Consider the following 13,616-nt stretch of genomic DNA (forward strand, 5'->3'; position numbering starts at 1 on the left):
ATCCATTCCCCTGAAAACCCACCACCCAATACAACTCCACATTCACCATACTTCAAGTTCATGTGTGACCTGATTCTTCCAGGATGCTGGACAAGAACTCGGGATACAGAAAGCTGTCACACTGGCCCTTTGCCTTTGCAAAACAGCAGAGGGACCGCTAAGCTGATTAACACTTAAGCTGTCTATAGACAGCAAGTTTAAAAGAGTGCACTGTGTGTTAACACGCCCACCTGGGCTCCTGCACCTGTCCGTCTGCATGCTCCTCCTCCTCTAAGGGGTTTGAGCGGCTGAACAGACAAGCCACACCCCTGTCGCATATCCTGCGAGGGGGGTCGGGTAACTCTCCTGTTTCACAATGTTACAATCCTAATTAATATAAAAAAATGATCTTTTCCAATGATTGCGTTTCCTGCCCTGGATTTTGATTCTCATTTAGGATCATTGGCCTCGAGCATATGGTCCCACTTTCTTGCCCAGATTCACTCAGCCTCTCCTGATTTTGCTCCTGTTCTCTTGCCAGCTCTGCTTCTAACCCTTCCATGTATACTTGATCCTGCTCAATATCAAAGTGCTTACCTGCCCTGAACGAGCCACTACATCATGCTTTGGGCCCTTGGTGCCTGCCGTCCTATCTGCCAGAATGTCCTCTGCCCACTTTGTGCACTTGATCTTGCTCATATTCCATTTCTACGGGCTGGCCCTCTGGGATAAAGCACCTCAGGGCTCCCTCTGCCCACTTACTCCTATATTATACCTGAGCTCCTCAGGCAGAGCTGCACAGGAGCCCGAAGTCCCTGAGTGTCACAATCTATTGACCATAAGCAACAGAATAGCATAGAATGCTACCGCTCATTTAGGGGGCCACAGACTCCATCCCTGACTCTGAGGCATGTACTAGGACTCCCGTCTTCTAGGGTCTGAGCAGTGGCTGGAGGGCAGTGGGATGGAGTAAGCCAAGCAGCATGGAGGCCTGGTGTTGGCCTGGACCTGCCATTCCTGTGCCATGAACTTTATGCCACTGCTTTTCCTCTCTGTGAGCATGGCTCCTCTCTTTCCAGTTCCTCCTTCTCTCCCTCTTCATACTAGTGGGCAGTGAGAACCCATAGTAAAGGTTCTTATACAATCTCCTAAGCAAAGGTTCTTTGAAAGACAGATATTTTAGAAATTCCAGGTAATCTGGGGTTCTTCAGGAGCAGATTTTGGACAGAATATATAACAGAACACGGAAAAGCTTGTTAAGTTTATTTCAGAGACCACAACAGAAATTGCAGCCAAGTTTTCTTAGGGGAAATCACCTGGGTGTGGTGGACACACAGGGTTTCCATTATGCTGCTCTTAGGGTTTTAACCGTATAAAACCTGTTCGCTCTGATGGGGATTACAGCATCATTATCAGGGCAGATGCCTAATTCCCGAACAATATCAACGACGGCTGCAATTGATGCATTTGCTGAAAAAGATGGGGACAGAGATCATCTTTCAGACACCCCAGCCATGTCCTGTCTTTTCTACTCATATCAGGCTTCTGCACCCTGGGGTTCAGTTTCCCCAAATCCTTTACAAATTTGTCTCCCATATCAACTTGGTGTACACAATGTCTCTGCGTTAGAATCTGGGTACCTTCCCATCTCTTCTCCCCATGCTCTTTCCTCCCTCCCTTCTGTCCTTCTGCCCTGAGGTCCTGGTCCTGCTCAATTCTGCAGCCCTGTTTCTGTTTATAGTTTCTCCTCCCTGGTGGCTGTTGGGTAGCTCCTTCCTTGGATAACTTCTGTACTTACAGCTGGTCTTAAAGTCCCAGAAGAAGTGTCTTGGATTCTCTTCACAGAGGCAGGCAGTATACTTAAAATTAAATCCACTTTCTATATGTACGTTGCTATTGAGGTAAGCTTTCACCTGGTGAGGAGAAGGTGGGAGGAGGAACTGACTGTTATTCTGGGGAATGGGTAAGGGAGGGAAAAATAAGAGAGGAAGAAGCCGAAGGAGAAGAGTAGGGGTAAAGGTGGGACCAGGGCAAGGAGGAGTCTACTGTTGTAGTATCATTTCAGGAGCCAAAGTCTAGGTCAGAAGGTTTTCCCTCCCCACACTCTCAAACTCCTGCCTTAGCAGTATGGAGAGGCTCAGGAGGAACTAGAGGTGCACATGAATCCACAGGGCAAGGAGAACTCCTCCGGTGCAGCTGTCCATCTGGGGAACAGGCTTGCCGTAGTCACCAGCCAGAGCTTTCAGGAATCAACCTGCAGTCACACTTACTCTGAGACCTGGTGAGACAGCAGCCTGGCCACTTAGTTGTAGGAGCTGACGTCAGGCCTTGTTGTCAGAGCTGTGACCAAGCCCCAGTTGTGCTTCTCTCTGACTTGGTAACCTTTGGTGATTAGAATTAGACCTCTCACTCTCATTTTCCTCAGTTGTGAGATGGAAACAATTAACTACCAAGCCTGGCTGTTAGATAAGCCAGTGGCATCTTGAATGTAAATTTCTTTTTAACTTGAGTGCTTTGCAGTTCAAGATCCCAGGTGATTGTATATGTAAATTTCAGTGGATTCAGAAGATTTTGTCCAGTTAGCATTATCACAGCAGTTTTATCCTGAGGGTCCGTGGACCCACAGGGATCTGTGGATAGCATTCAGTGAGTCTGTGAACTCAGGCAGGAGGGAAAAAAATGCATCTTTATCTTACTAACCTCTAATTGAAATTCAGCATCACTTCAGTAATGAATGTCATCAAGGAACCACATTGCCCTTAGCAGTATGTATGATTTTATCACAAGGAGAAACACACATATGTACATATCATTTTACAGATTCAGATGTCCAAAATATCACCCACATACACGACCTTGAATGTATGCTAATTATCAGACTGGCTTTATGGTCCTGAATGAGGCCCAGTGCTGGTCTGCCCATCCCCTGCAACTTGCTCAAATACCTGGCAACTCTGCACCAAATAGCCTTTCAGCCCCAAACAGTAAATTCAGGTGTTCTCATCCTTGGAGTTTTACTCAGAATGTCTTGGAGAAGCCTGGTATTTCTTTAGAGAAGCCTACCCATGCCTTGTCTTTTTTTCTTTTTTTTGAGACAGAGTCTTACTCTGTTGCCAGGCTGGAGTGCAATGGCACAATCTTGGCTCACTGCAACCTCTGCCTCCCAGGTTCAAGCAATTCTTCTGCCTCAGCCTCCCAGGTAGCTGGGATTATAGGCACCTGCCACCACGCCTGGCTAATTTTTGTATTAGTAGAGATGGGGTTTCTCCACGTTGGCCAAGCTGGTCTTGAACGCCTCACCTCAGGTTATCTGCCTGCCTTGGCTTCCCAAAGTGCTGGGATTACAGGCATGAGCCACTGCGCCCAGCCTTGTTTACTTTTTTATTACATCCGCAGCAACATATCTTCATGAATCAGAATTTACACCACTTGTATAACAAAAGATCAGGATCTATTGCATGCCCAGAGTGGCACATGGGACGTGTTGCCAAAGACCAGTACAGTTCAATGTACTTTTTTGAGCTAAGCAACACCATCCATCACACGGATAATATCTTTATAAAATAAAATTTAATTCCTCTATATTTTAAATGTATTGCTTTTCTAGCTAATGTGCGAATAAACATGTTACTGCATCACAAATTTATTTTTAATAAGTTTGTCACTGTTACTCAATGTGGTAGTTTCTCCCTGTAATCCAATGCCCTTTATACATTTAGAAGCAATTTTCTGATAAATGTTTCATAGACTTCATGAAATCAACAAAATGGCCCGTGGCACCAAAATGTTTAAGCATTGTAGTTTGCCACAAGTTTTTTTAAGCTTTAAAGGATTATACAGTCTTTATATTCAAATACACGATTGTAGGCATATTCTATTCTAATTCTAAAATAAATAAATATGAGCCTAAACCTCACTTTTGCAAAAATTCAGTCACAGAAAATATTATAAATGATAGAAAATGAGGATTAGGTGGTACAAATTTTATAGTTCCATAAATATATTTCAATAAAAATTTAAAAATAGCTATACTTTCAAAAATTGAAGCCACAAATAAAAATTTGTTGACTAGAACTAACAAAATTTCCTTTCCCATAAATTCTTTCTGGTTAGCAAAATCAGTTAATCTGAGGATTTCTCATCCTTTTAGTTGTGCTTAGGTAGGTTTTAAAAAGATTGCTTTATTTTAGTGTACTAGCATGATTCTTAAAAGCATACTTTTATTAATCACAAAGGCACAAAATTATATCATGTCATTTTATTGATTCAAACATATCTTATTATACCTACCACTACCATTAACTACTACCACTAGAAACCACCATTTTCACAAAAGTTTTATGTACACATTATGTACATATTCTTATTCTCATTTTCACCTGTGCTTGTGATAAACAAAATACAAAGTTGAAAAATTATGACTCAGCCTCACTCCTACCCCAGATGAATGTACATGCTTCAGATTCTTGGACTGAAAATAGAAAATTTGACAAAGCAGCTGTGATATTCTTTGCTCATTGACCAGGAATTTTTCTCTACAGGTGTGGAGATGTTTCTAGAATGCAGTTTACTGAATAGCAATCTTCATGCTCTCAATTTTGTTTTCCATGCAGTCATTGTCCTTAAGTCTCATTTGAATTAGGCATCTTATCCTGTAAGGAAATACTTGTGCTGCCTGATAGAGGAGGCTTCTCAGGAAGGGTTTGGGGACAGAGTAGGAGAGATAGGGATTACATGGGTCTTGGCCCTAGAACAAAGGTAGTGGCGGCAGTTCGTATGCTTGTGACACCTGAGATCATTGACTAGGAGAAGGACACACAATCAGTGTCCCAAGGAAGAGTCACTGTGGATTAATAACTGCATAAATCTTGTCCTCAGCAGCTAGACAGGAGGAAAATGCTGTAGTCCCAAGTGGCTCAAAATATGGTCTTTTGGGCACAGCCTTGGTGTACCTTGGGCATCTGTTAAAACCTAGAAGCTTTAACCGCTCCCCAGACCCGCTGAAGGTCACTCTGCATTTTAACAAGATCCCTGGGTGAGTTTTAGGTACATTGCCATTGGAAAACCTCTGACCTAGTTCAGAAATTGGAGTTCCCTCACAACTGCTGAAAAGGAGATGAGTACGAGCTCCTTGTCAGGGCAGAGAGGCTGGAACAAGAGTCAACTTCTGGTGACCCAGAGCAAAGGAGCACAAGAAGGCAAGAAGCCAGCAGACTAGCTCAGTGCTTACTGGAGAGGAGAAATCATATCCTGCATGTCCTCTTCTGCCCACCCACCTCAACCTGTGGTGTGGACTTGCAGCTTTCTCTTCTGAGAACTCCCCTCCCTCCATCCTAAAGTAAACATGCTCAGGGCCTTGGAAGAACTCTAACTGGTTCTCCACTACCTCTTAGACTTTTTTCTTTTTTCCCTCTTTCTCACTTCCTATTCCTTCTTCTTTTCTTTCTTATTAGAATTTCTTCATCTGGAAAATGAGAAGTCATCTGTCCCAAGCTCCCACAGTTGTTCTGAGTCTTGAGTAGCATAACATAAATGACAATGTTTTATTACGTATACTGTACATTATTAAAGTGAGAGATTAATTAAGTTGTATTTGTAATCAAAGAGTTGAATTATTTTTTGAAGTCATGCCCCTAGTCCTCTACTTACCACCATGCATTCTTTCAATTCTGTTTTAACTGAAAGGTCTGCAGTGACCTCCTGCTTTTCATCTTCTGCCCTGGAAAGCTGAAAATCCATTATCATGATCCTCGGACTGGTTCTAGGAAGAGAGAATCAGGACACCAAGATCAGAGACCAATCTGTGAGTGAATGTGGGAGCTATAAACAGGGCAAGGGGCACAGGATGGGAAAGGGAGGGAAATTATGGGGCTTGGATCAATTGTTCAGCATCAGAATCCCCTGGAATTTTTGTGTGTTGATTGGGTTGATTGCTTCGTACAAATTTAGTTTTGTTTAGTCACATAACTAGGACACTTTAAGATTCCTTAAAGAACTAAAACCAGAACTACCATTTGATCCAGCAGTCCCACTACTGGGTATCTATCCAGAGGAAAATAAGTCATTTTTCAAAAAAGATAATTGCACTTGCATGTTTATAGCAGCACAGTTCACAGTTGCAAAGTCATGGAACCAACCTAAATCCCCATCAGTCAACGAGCATCTTCTTCCCTTCCATCGACCAAAAATGAATTTTTAAAAAGAAAAAATGTACAATACCACATGTCGTTTCCTGATAGCATCCTATAGGTTCTGGTGATTGTCTGCTGACTAGGAGGGCTCAAGTCATTATTAGGAGAAAATTTTCTAGCAACAGAATCACATTAAACCAGCAAACATCTTGATCAGGGAAATGGAAATCAAAACCACAATGTGATACCACTTTCTTCCTGCAAGAATGGCCATAATCACAAAAATCAAAAAACAGTAGATGTTGGTGTGGATGCAGTGATGAGGGAACACTTCTACACTGCTGGTGGGAATGTAAACTAGTACAGCCACTGTGGAAAATAGTGTGGAGATTCCTTAAAGAACTAAAAGCAGAACTACCATTTGATCCAGCAATCCTACTACGGGGTATCTACCCAGAGGAAAATAAGTCATTATTCAGAAAAGATACTTGCACATATATGTTTATAGCAGCACAATTCACAATTGCAAAATTGTGGAATCAATCAAAATGCCCATCAATCAACGAGTGGATAAAGAAACTGTGGGGTGTGTGTGTGTGTGTGTGTGTGTGTGTGTATATATATATATATGGTGTCTGTGTATATATATATATATAATATATATATATAGACACACACACACCTCAGTGTTTATATATACATATATACATATATATGTATATGTATATATATATATGATGGACTGCTACTCAGCCATAATAAGGAGTGAATTAACAGCATTTGCAGTGACCTGGATGAGATTAGAGGCTATTATTCTAAGTGATGTAACTCAGTAATGGAAAACCAAACATATGTTCTCACTGATATGTGGGAGCTAAGCTATGAGGATGCAAAGGTATAAGAATGATACAAAGGGCCTTTGGGACTTGAGGGGAAGAGTGGGAGGGGGTGAAGGATAAAAGATTACAAATATGGTGCAATATACACTGCATCATATTTGTAGTCTTTTATCTCAGGTGATAGGTGCACCAAAATCTCACAAAATCACTGCTAAAGAACTTACTCATGTAACCAAATACCACCTATACCCCAATAACTATGTAAAATTAAAATAAAACAATGAAAAAATTTAGAAACCCAGCAAACATCTCCATGCACTACAGGTATTTGTAGGAGCATCTTTGAAGATCCCCCTTCTTTGGTTCTTAGGTAGGGCTTAGGAATTTGTATTTATTTAGCTCCTTAGGAAATTTGGACATATGGCCATGTTTGGGGACTTTAGATACCACTCTACATTTAGACCATACACCACAATCTGAAAGGGAAAGGAAATGGAGGCAAAGAAAATACTCAAATATTCTTCTTCTGTCAATGAGGACTGGGTTCTGGGCCAGGAGAGTTACTTTCTCTTTCCTAGAAACTCCTGGCTACAGACCTTTGTTACTGTGTGGGACAGAAGACCCCACAGTGTCTCACAACCCCATATTCTTGGGGCAAAGCATCTTAGATTTCAGAGAGATTACATTTTTTGTGCCAATTGCTCTAATGCCCAGGGCACAGAAAAAGGGTATAAATACCTAAGCATCTTCAAAATCTCTCCCATTTGTAAATGAGTTTTGGATAAATAAGATAGGATGACCAGCTTAGCTCAAGTGACTAACCATCTCAGTTTACCCAGGACTGGAGTCTTTTCTGGAATGGGCCACAGAGATGGTGGGGGACTTTCAATGCTACCACCAGAAAATTCCTGGGCAAATCATGATGGTTGATAACACTAATTAGCATAGCTTATTTGAATACCTTGCTGCCGTTCAGGGCTAAGTGGACTCATCTGAGAGGTTGGGGGGGGGCGGGATCTGAACCTGTCCCCACGCAGGGTTTTATGGGACACTTGCCTCCATTATACCAGCTTGTCTAAGAGGACCCTGACAGTTTCCTCTGGGACAGGATATCTGGCCATGCCATAGATAGTACCTCCAAGATCACAACCCAGAAACCCATCATTATAAACCCTACCGCTATAGAGAAAACTCCCTAGATTGAGTATCCCTGCTTTTCCCCAGACCTCTGACTCCATTTTCTACTTTATTTTACTTGCTCCAATTTTTCTGCTCCCTTCAAACATGTGTTCTCAATAAGTTGACTTCTGAACCTGTGCTGTCAGGTCCCAGTACATGTGAGAGCAGGAGGTCCTCATATTCATCTTCAGACATCAGGTTAGGAAGAACGTCTAAACTGCCAGGCTAGCTCAATCTCAGACCACAGAGCAGTGACCAGGGCCTCTTATTCTTTGACAGGTCCTGCCAAAGCTGCCCTAAGCTGCCATGGGAACTCAGACCTGTTATGCTTCTCTTCTAGGAGGCAAGGTGTGAGAAAGTCAAGTTTACTGATCAGCAATCTGAACAAAGGTATAAATTACGAAAAAGATGTGGATCGGCGCGGGCATGTTAGATGAAGACTAATTACTAATGATAGCCTATAGGTACACTCGGAGCTTTATTTCCACCGGCAGTGCAGAGACACCCAGCAAAAATGTGAGAGGAGTTAGTGGGGCTTCCTAGAGGACAGAAGTGGAACCTGGCAGGAGGTCCATGGGAGCTCCCAGGACCAGAGTTCTGGGAAGTTGAAGGAAATTCTCAGAGTTATGTAGGGCCGGGCACGGTGGCTCACGCCTGTAATCCCAGCATTTTGGGAGGCCGAGGCGGGTGGATCACGAGGTCAAGAGATCGAGACCATCCTTGTCAACATGGTGAAACCCCGTCTCTACTAAAAATACAACAAAAATTAGCTGGGCACGGTGGTGCGTGCCTGTAATCCCAACTACTCGGGAGGCTGAGGCAGGAGAATTGCCTGAACCCAGGAGGCGGAGGTTGCGGTGAGCCGAGATCGCGCCATTGCACTCCAGCCTGGGTGACAAGAGCGAAACTCCGTCTTAAAAAAAAAAAAAAAAAAAAAAAAAAAAAAAAAAATAGAAAGAGTTATGTAGATTTCCAGATTGGGAGAGGAGCCCTCCCTGCAAGCCTTTTTTTTTTTTTTTTTTTTTTTTGTGGGGAGGAGAAGGGTATGGCTCACGTGTTTTCCTGAGCTTTGTTGGACCCCAGCTGCAGGCAGAGAACCAGGAGCAGGGCGGCAGGGCTGGCCCTGAACAGGAGCTGGAACAAGCGCATGCTGGAGAAAACAGAAGGCAGTGTCTCGGAGAAGTGGTGTCCCAGGTGCTCATCACATTTCTTATATGCAGATTGATCAAGGAAGTGCAAGAGCTGCCAGGGAGATCCATGAGGTGAATCACCCACTCACCCTCCCCACTCGTGATCTTTCCTTGTTGACCCAAAGTTTGTTTTTCTAAGAAAAAAAAATCAACGCTTAGCTAGAATGACAGCATTTGAGAGAGGAATGAAATTGTTCTTCCTTATTTTTTCAGTGTCAGAGTTTCTCAAAATGGCTGGGACCTCAAAAAATATACCAGTTTTTCCCAAGCTTACAGATTCAGTTTCTTTTCCCTCCTAATTTGCCTATCTGAAGTGCTGTGTGTAGTCTTAGCTTCAGTCACTGCTCCCCTGGTCTCTGATGGCAGAGAACCCAGCTGTGGTGGCAGGTTTCAGACCACAGGCATAGAACATCTTTGCTTGATCTCCTTATAGTGAGCTCAAGAGGCAATGCTATTCAAAGCATTACTTGGAGGGCTAGGATGATCAGGACTTCTCTAGCAGTCACTACCAATCACCAGGTGGACGAGCTAGAGAATACCTGAGCTGCTCTACGTGATGGGGAAGTGAGTTCAAGGCACTGAGTGACCTAAAGATGTTTATTATCGTTGAGTCCTTCTTAACTTCAGGTGTGGTGGCAATGTACCAAAGATGCCCAAGATCCCCAGTTGTCACACAGTCCCCGAGGCAGGGTGATATTTTAATTATAGACAATTCCTGTAAATAGCTGGCACCCCCAAATCAGACTTTTTGGCACCAAAGAGCTGGGTCATTTTCTTCTTGACATGGCCACTTTCTTACACTTGTCTCACAGCATAAGCCACATCAAAAGACCCACAATGGGAAGGACACCCTCTGTGAGAATGGAGCCCACATTATGTCCAGTAGATACCCAGACTGTAGAATTCCTCTCCTTGGGATGATGGGGAGACTTGCTTTTGCTGACACTGGCATTGTGCTGTTTCTCCTTATGAAATTGAATCTGTTCCTTAACCTAAGATGTGAAACACTATGGGATTTGTTTCTATCCTCTGCACGGCAGACCACTGCCCAGGAAGAGCCTCTCTGACAAGAGTGAAAATTAGAGTTCTAGGAGTTACCACCTCGTGTGTTGCTTTAGCCAGAATTCAGAGCTAAAGTCTCAGTGCTTGCTTCTGGTTTCTGGATGTGTCTCTTAAAATTGCTCTGCCTGTTATTCGGTTCCTGCAACTACTTTCTCTTTCTTTTCAACTGGACACCACATTATGTCATTGCTCACTTAAAACTTCAGCTGTTTTCATGATCACATGCTTTCTTCCCTGTTTATGTCCTATCCACTCAAGAACAATGCTGTGATCTGGGTCACAATGACCTTCCTTTGTAAGCCTCTTTCCACATTTAAATTGTCTACACCTGGTCCTTCTCACTTGAATAATTTCCATCTGAAGCATATACTAGCTAGACTAGCCAAGGCATAAGGCAGAAGAATCTAGGAAGTGTCTATGTGGGAAAAATGCAGGAAAAGTTCTTTGCTGGGCACTTTGAGGCCATAGCTCCATCCTTGAGGATGTAACTCCAGCACTCCCCAAAGGTGGTGTCCAGAGGAAGGCAGATGACAATGGGTTAAGAGCATCTATTGAAGGTAATGAGGCTGTTCTTCTGTGAGCGAGCAGAAAACTGTAATGCTTGGCTGGGCACAGTGGCTCACGCCTGTAATCCTAGCACTTTTGGAGGCCAAGGCGGGTGGATCACCTGAGGTCAGGAGTTCAAGACCAGCCGTCTGACCAACATGGAGAAACCCTGTCTTTACTAAAAATACAAAATTAACTGGGTGTGGTGGCACATGCCTGTAATCCTAGTTACTCAGAAGGCTGAGGCAGGAAAATCACTTCAACCCGGGAGGCGGAGGTTGCAGTGATCACCCCATTGCACTCTAGACTGGGCTACAAGAGTAAAACTCCATCTCAAAAAAAAAAAAAAAGAAGAAGAAGAAAAAGAAACTGCAATACCTACAACCCTTCAATGTAAAGGACAATTTCTTTCCTTTTCTTTCTTTCTTATTTGTTTATTTATTTATTTATTTTTGACAGAGTCTCACTCTATAGGCCAGGCTGGAGTGCAGTGGCATGAGCTCAGCTCCCGGCAACCTCCACCTCCCAGGTTCAGGAAATTCTCATGCTTCAGCCTCCCGAGTAGCAGGGATTAGAGGCAGGAGCCACCATGCCCAGCTGATTTTTGTATTTTTGGTAGAGATAGGGTTTTACCATGTTGGCCAGGCTGGTCTCACATTCTTGACCTCAGTGATCCTCCTGCCTCAGCCTCCCAAAGTGCTGGGATTACAGGTGTGAGCCCCTGTGCCTGGCCCAGGACAGGTCTTATTCAGGCCATGACTGCTGTAATGGTTACTTTTACATGCCAGCTTGGCTATGCATGGTGCCCAATTTTTGGAAAAACAACAGTTTAGATGTTGTGAAGTTTTTGTTTGTTCATTTTTTTGTTTTAAATGTGATTAACATTTAAATCAGTAAAGTTTGAGTAAAACAGATTACCTCCATAATATGGGTCAGACTCATTGAATCAGTTGAAAACCTTAAGAGAACAGCTTGAGGTCCCTTGAGGAAGAAGAAATTAGGGAGAAAAAGAAACCATAATTATTATGCCACAAAGAATGAACAAGTAGTAGGTTTAAGAAATCAAATAAAGGTTGATAAAATCAGGTTGTAAACAATCAGGAAACGTACAGAAGAGAATATGTAAAGGCTCAGAGTTCCCTCTGGGGTTAGGATTAAGGGTTAGGATTAAGTTGGAGCTTGCCACAGGGGAAGTTTGCAAAGAGGAAGATGATCTTAGTCCTGACAGGGCTCATGAGAAGAAGATAAGGAATAGAAAAAGAGAGGGAGTTATAGACACCAACACACATGAAGCATATACCGTGGTGCATTATATTGCTCTAAACATTTTAACATGTATTAGCTCAATCTTTATTACAACCCTGTGAAGGTGGTTGCCATTTTTATTCCATTTTACAAGAGGGGAAACAGAGACCCAGGAGATAAATATCTAGCCCAGACCATATAGCCAGTATCTGGCAGAATCAAGTTTGCATGCAGATTTTGTGGAATCTGAGTTTTGATTTACAGTATTGGAGAACCTCTTTGGGAAACAGAATCCAAACTTACAAATGTAAACTACAGGAACAGGACCTTGGAGGAGGCACCAATAAGTAGGAAGCCCTGAGGCTTCATGCTGTTACTTTAATGGTGAATACACCTTTGGATGGAGCCAGAATTTCCATGCTGGCAGTCTTGCCTTGAAGCATGATCCTTTAACCACTGCACTGCCTGCTGGTGAGATCCAGTTGCAAAGTTAGAAACTGGCAGAGTAAGGGGTTCAAATCAAGTAGTCTGATACCAGAGGCTATGTCCTTAAACGCTTGTCTATTCTATTTCTTGATGTAGCAAGAGTGTTAAGTTGAGAAAAGGAAACTCACAGAGGTTTTAATAAGTTGTTCAAGCCACAGAGCCAACAAATAAGAAAGGTATTGCAGTTTGGCTTGGCCATATGACTAAGCCAAACCATTGGAACTGAGATAGAAGGGAATCCGGAGTTGGCACTTAGAGCGATTGCTCCATATTTCCTCTTACTTAATAAAAGCACAATTGGCACAAGACTTGTACAAGAGCATATAATGCATTCTGAAGATGTAATGAATTGTTTCTTAGAGGAGGTTATATCCAAGCAAAATCTCTTAGAGGTGAGAGAAGCTGGAGTGTGACTCTTTTCTTAGAAACTCTGTCATTTTTAGTGTCTTTTTTTTTTTTTTTTTTTTTTGAGATGAAGAATGAGCCATAAGGAATGAGCTACTGGACAACTCTTGTTTTCCAGGCTGGAGTTTAGTGGCACAATCTCGCCTCACTGCAACCTCTGCCTCCTGGGTTCAAGTGATTCTCCTGTCTCAGCCTCCCGAGTAGCTGGGATTACAGGTGACTGCCACCAGGCCCAGCTAATTTTTGTATTTTTAGTAGAGACAGGGTTTCACCATGTTGGCTAGGCTGGTCATGAACTCCTGCCTGACCTCAGGTAGTCCGTCCCCCTCAGCCTCCCAAAGTGCTAGAATTACAGGTGTGAGCCACCGCGCCTGGCCTTTAATCATTCAGTATCATTTATAAGGTCACCCTGGTCATAATGTAGGGGCCAAAGGAAAACTTCTCTGCCTTCTGAAGTTTCACTGAAACTGACAAAAAATAGATTAATAGGAGAAATGGCATACAAGCTTATTAACATGCATGGGGAGAATGACAGAGTGATTATCTCTAACTCC

General features: G+C 42.9%; 1 protein-coding gene across 2 annotated transcripts; it reads right to left on the reverse strand.

The window, feature by feature from the left end:
* Positions 1-1,227: 1,227 nt before the first annotated feature.
* PIP (prolactin induced protein) lies at positions 1,228-9,315 on the reverse strand. Of its 2 annotated transcripts, XM_009002919.5 has the most exons (4): positions 9,183-9,315; positions 5,629-5,740; positions 1,778-1,892; positions 1,228-1,449 (listed from the first exon to the last, which is right to left on the reverse strand). In XM_009002919.5, exons 1-4 carry the CDS (start codon positions 9,275-9,277, stop codon positions 1,325-1,327), a joined length of 447 nt encoding a protein of 148 aa, XP_009001167.1. In that variant the 5' UTR covers positions 9,278-9,315; the 3' UTR covers positions 1,228-1,324. The 2 variants fall into 2 exon arrangements, with proteins under 2 accessions (XP_009001167.1, XP_078199719.1); XM_078343593.1 differs by lacking the exon at positions 1,228-1,449 and having other exon boundaries at positions 1,490-1,892.
* Between the last annotated feature and the right edge of the window lie 4,301 nt (positions 9,316-13,616).

Source organism: Callithrix jacchus, chromosome 11, assembly GCF_049354715.1.
Source record: "Callithrix jacchus isolate 240 chromosome 11, calJac240_pri, whole genome shotgun sequence".
NCBI classification, from domain to species: Eukaryota; Metazoa; Chordata; class Mammalia; order Primates; family Cebidae; genus Callithrix; species Callithrix jacchus.

Excerpts from the sequence above, each read along its gene's own strand:
- PIP (XM_078343593.1), bottom strand. The coding sequence starts at position 9,277 with ATGCGCTTGTTCCAGCTCCTGTTCAGGGCCAGCCCTGCCGCCCTGCTC. Across the intron at positions 5,741-9,182 it reads AACAAAGCTCAGGAAAACAC|AACCAGTCCGAGGATCATGA; the intron begins GTGAGCCATACC and ends CTCTCTTCCTAG. Across the intron at positions 1,893-5,628 it reads AATTGAAAGAATGCATGGTG|GTGAAAGCTTACCTCAATAG; the intron begins GTAAGTAGAGGA and ends TCTCCTCACCAG.